Source organism: Dendrobates tinctorius, unplaced genomic scaffold (genome assembly GCF_039654945.1).
Source record: "Dendrobates tinctorius isolate UK_male_01 unplaced genomic scaffold, ASM3965494v1 ptg000152l, whole genome shotgun sequence".
NCBI classification, from domain to species: domain Eukaryota; kingdom Metazoa; phylum Chordata; class Amphibia; order Anura; family Dendrobatidae; genus Dendrobates; species Dendrobates tinctorius.
In genome coordinates, this window is record NW_027361819.1 from 1,696,279 (window position 1) to 1,701,432 (window position 5,154).

The following is a 5,154-nucleotide window of genomic DNA, read 5'->3' on the forward strand; positions in this document are numbered from 1 at the left end:
TCACAGGCACTGCTGCAGACTTCCTCATGCCTGCGCTTTGCAGGCAGTGAGGAAGTCAGCTCCCTGCAGGCCCCTGAAGGCCCCCGTCGCCATCTTGGATCCGGGGGCCTGTAGGGAAAGAGGCCCCCGCAGCAGCGCTGCACATTGCGCTGCCGTGGGGGGCTCAGGGAAGCACGGAGGGAGCCCCCTCCCTGCCGATGCTTCCCTTTAACCCCCCCGGTACACCGCGATCGCGTTTGATCGCGGTGTACAAGGGGTTAACGTGTCGGGGGCGGTCCGTGACCACCCCTGACACATTGTGCCGGGTGTCAGCTGTGATAATCAGCTGACACCCGGCCGCGATCAGCGGCGCTCGCCACTGATCGCTGGGACATAATATTCCGTCAATGGTAGTTAGGTCCAGGGTCACATGGACGGAATATTACGTCCATTGTAGGTAAGGGGTTAAGCTGAGCTCCTGGTGGCAACCACGGGGGCACATCTCCTGTGTCTCCGCACAATTGCCATGACATCAAAGGGCGTGAAGGGGATAACTGTCCAAACTCCTGCCTGCTGTGCGTCTAAAGACGCTGCTGATCTGTGCAATTTTGGTGCGTTTTTTTTTTGACTAGCCTTAAAAAAACATGGAACATACAGGGAAAAACTATAATTGAAAGATTTACACCTGTTCTGTGTTTTGGAGTTGCTGCTTGTTTTGGAACAGAAATACTGATAAAATGCTGATCAAAAATACTAATGTGTGAATGAGGCCTAATATGATCAGGTGGAGTCACTACAACTCCTAATCCCACACCAGATCCTCATGGCTGATCAGTAAGGGGATGTGCAGACGATCAGTAATCGGCAGCGCTTTGGACGCAGCTCATGTCCGCTAACGGCTATAGAACGCAGGCGAATCCTCGTGTTCACTGAACCGTGCGGAATCACCATATCCAATACATTGTACGGGTGAAATTTATCTTGCGGAGGCTCGCGTCTGCAAAATAAATAGATATGCTGCAGTCTGGAAAGACACACCGCATGTCCATCTCTGCAGGTAGCCACAGGTATCGGTGCACGCTTAGCGGGCATAGGATTTCTTGAAATCCCATCCACTATGCTGTAACATCTGGGCGATGCGGATGTACGCAGTGTCTAACCCGCAGCGTTTACTGACCGTGTGCCCCTACCCTAAGTGCTTTCTTCCTAAATATGGATCAGCATCCCGCAATGAGCACAACCAAGGAGCTGTAGGGGTTAATGATCCTGCACAGACTCTCCACCCTTCTTATGGAAACAAACTTTTCCACTTTCATTTCCTGCTCTTTCCCACTACAATGGCGTCTGCGGAGCTGAGGGAGGAGCTGAACTGCTCCATCTGCCTGAGCCTCTATACAGATCCCGTATCCCTGAGATGTGGACACAACTTCTGCCGCTCGTGTATTGTGAGTGTGCTGGATGCCCAGGAGGCGGCTGGAGGGTATTCCTGTCCTGACTGCAGAGCAGAATATCCGGAGCGTCCGGCCCCAGAGAAGAACCGGAAGCTGAGGAACATAGTGGAGCATTTCTCATCTACTCAGCCTGATATGGAGGAGACCAGGATCTTCTGTACTTACTGTACAAAGTCTCCTGTACCAGCTATAAGGACATGTCTGCAGTGTGAGGCGTCTTTTTGTGAAGAGCACCTAAGCAGACACAGTAAGTCACCAGAACATATGTTAGTTGACCCCACTGATACACTGGAGGAAAGAAAATGTTCCCATCACAAGAAGGCTCTGGAGTATTACTGCCCGCAGGACGCGGCATGTCTGTGTGTGTCTTGCTGTCTGGTTGGTGAACACCGAGGACACCAGGTGGAACTTCTAGATGAGGCTTCTGAGAAGAAGAAAAAGGAACTGAGAAAATATCTGGATGAACTAAACCCACAAAAAGTAGAAATTCAGACAAGAGTCCAGAATCTGCAAGATCATAAAGAAAATATCCAGGAGAAAGCCTCCGATAAGAGGAAGAACATCAGTAAGATATTTATGGACATTAAGGAGCAACTGGAAATGGCAGAAAAGAAAGTGCTGAGTGAGGTCTCCAGGCAGGAGGAGAAGATTATGTCCCAGATATCTGATCTGATCAAGAAGCTGGAAATACAGGAGGACGAGCTGTCCAGGAAGATGCGTCACGTGGAGGAGATGTGTGGTGTCACCGACCCAATAAGACTCTTACAAGAGGGTGACATTACAGTATGTAGTCATGGAGGTGATGAGGACACAGGAGGAGATGGTGGAGAGGTCAGTTCTGAGGAGGATCTGGATGAGGTTATGATCTCACTGACCTTACACCGATCTATGAGGGATATTGTCACCAATGTGACATCAGAGCTCGGGGTCCATGTCCCAGACATATTGCTGGATGTGGACACTGCTGAGAGATATGTGAAGATATCAGGAGATCTGAAAACAGCAACAAAATTAGAAAATGAACAGAATAGACGAAAATCCCCAGGAAGATTTGTGGATTACCCCCAGGTGTTAAGCAGATGTGGCCTCTCCTCGGGACAACATTACTGGGAGGTAGAATGGGACCAAATAGGAGACTGTTCTATCGGATTGTCCTATCCCAGTATAGAAAAGGAAGGAGATAAGTCTGCTATTGATTCTAATGATAAATCCTGGTGTTTGGATGTGAATAATGAAGAATATAATGTATGGCACAACTCAGTTGTATTAACCCTCAGTGTAAAGCCAACATGTCCAACACTTGGGGTCTTCTTAGACTATGAGGCCGGGCGTCTGTCCTTCTATGAGCTGTGTGACCCCATCAGACACTTACACACCTTCACCGCCTCCTTCACTGAACCCCTACATGTCGTCTTCTGGGTGTATGATGGGGCCTCTGTTACAATAAGAAGCTGAGGCTGATGTCGTCCTCGTCACATTATAATGACATTATTCCTTGTCACATGGACACATCTGTATATAGTGAGTTTTCAGCGGGACCCTCTAATAATACAATGTATATGGCGGAGTCATGAGGGGATTGTTCCTATTGTTTTTTCCTCTTCCCTGTAGATCAGATGCAGAATCAATGATTGAGCAGAATGTGAATATTAATGGGTGAATTGTCCTGAGACTGATAATTGTTATTCAGTAAAGGGTTAATCCTATCTGATACAGTGCTGGTATATAGCTGGGATATGTCAGCACTCTCTGACTCCCGGGACCCCCACCGATCCTGAGAATAAAGGGGCTGCAGCATTAGTTCAGCCTCCTGCACATCGGAGCTCTGGACTCCCCCGGTGCAGGAGCTGCAGTACGGCCGCAGTGGATGGGGGGCACATCGGGGGTCCAGAGCGCCGCTGTGGAGGGTAAACAGTGAAGGGACGCAGCACTAAGCTCTGTGGCCCCTTCATTCTCAGGGTCTGTGATATATGGAAAGTATAGACCATAAATATATAAAAGGTACAAATTCTACGTACAGGACTCTCACCTCCACCAATCCGCTCTTCGTCTGTGGCCCTTGAGGAGTTTCTGTTGTATTTTTGCTGAATAAAAAATGCAGCGTCTTGGACTATGTTCACACAGTGATTTTTTTTTCCACAGGAACAATCTGCTCTCCTGGCAGTAATAAAATTGCTTAAAAATCAGGTCTTGCTTAGTTTTTGTTGCATTTTTTCCTGTGTTTTTGTACATTTGTTTCTTGTGAATGCTGATAAAGTTCATAAAAAAAATTTAATTCACCATCAGGTTCTGGCACAAAAAAAGTTGCAAAACCTGATCCCTGCGTCTTTTCAGGGTTTTTCTATGACCCATTGCTTTCTATAGGTGAAAAACATTGGGAAAATGCTGAGACGTGACCTGCTGCATCCTGCAAAATCCGAGGTATTCCACAAAATACTGAGAACAGACTGAGCCGTGTGCAGGAGAATTCTGACATCTCATAGACTTTGCTGGGACAGTAAAACGCAGCTAAAATTTGCATAAGAAAACCAAGAAAAAACATAACGTGTGAACATAGCCTTAAGGTACTGTCACACTTAGCGATGTACCAGCGATCCCGACCAGCGATATGATGCGGTCAGGATCGCTGGTACATCGCTAAGTGGTCGCTAGTGAGCTGCCACACAGGCAGATCTCACCAGCGACATCGCTGGGGACGGGGGTCGCTACTTACCTGTCACACTAGGCGATCCTGCGTCCTCCCGCCCGGCTCCACGCGTCGCTCGTCTCTCCACAGGAAGCGCCGCAGGAAGCGGACGACGAGAAACAGTCCAGGACGTTCTCGTGCGATCAGCCACAACCAGCGGGGGAGCGGGTCGTAGGTAAGTATCACACACAGAGATATCGCTTAGTGTGACAGGCCCTTTACAGTGCTAGCAAAGTGGATGAGATTCACAGAGATTTTTTGCCCTCTGTGCTTCCTTTTTACGCAGCGTAATTTACGTGCGTGTTTCTGCACTCTGTCAATTCCTCTTGCGGCTCTGCTGAGTTTTGTGTAGATTTTCTCCATAGAATTGTATTACGGTAGATGTGGAAAATCTGTGGCATAAAACACATGATCCCATGACTGTGTCAGAGTTTTGTCAAATTCTAGCGAGTTTCAAAAACAAAGCAGCTTTATTTAAAGCATGACAAACCACAAAGACAAAAACCACAAAATCAAAAATGTGATAAAAACACATATAAAAAGCCGCACTCCAAAATGTAATGTAGGTAATTAGTGCAGAAAATCTACAACATCAGAAACTCCCCGATTCCTCCTCTCGGGCATGTGGCCTCAGGCTGAGTTCACACTGAGTTTTCTCTACAAGGATTTAGAAAGCGATTCTGCTCCTAAAACCTCATAGAACTCTGCGCAGTAGTGAGGTGGTCGTCCTCGTGTAGACGGCTGCTGCACCTGTGAAAGCCGACTCATTAAAACAATGGCGAGGCAAAAAATGAGAAAAGAAATGCTTGTGTCTCGTTGCCCGAAGGGTTTTATATTTCTTAAATATCATAGTTGATTTCTTGGGAATTATATTCTTTAGAATCGGATCACCACGGACAATGAACCAATGCCGGCATAATATCTTCCTAGCGGAGGCTCGGCCTTCACTACAGGAGGTGATGACACAAAATTGAAATTCAGCCATATTCTCAGTAGTTTTAGCATTTTTCCTCATCTAATCTCCTGTCCTTTTCTCTT

General features: G+C 47.3%; 1 protein-coding gene across 1 annotated transcript; it reads left to right on the plus strand.

Annotated features, from left to right (window-relative positions):
- Positions 1–881: 881 nt before the first annotated feature.
- LOC141050698 (E3 ubiquitin/ISG15 ligase TRIM25-like) lies at positions 882–3,616 on the plus strand. Its single transcript, XM_073547290.1, has one exon. The coding sequence runs from the start codon at positions 1,116–1,118 to the stop codon at positions 2,883–2,885; it is 1,770 nt and encodes a 589-aa protein (XP_073403391.1). The 5' UTR covers positions 882–1,115; the 3' UTR covers positions 2,886–3,616.
- Positions 3,617–5,154: the final 1,538 nt, after the last annotated feature.

Coding starts and splice junctions, on each gene's coding strand:
- LOC141050698 (XM_073547290.1), top strand. CDS start 1,116: ATGCGGATGTACGCAGTGTCTAACCCGCAGCGTTTACTGACCGTGTGC.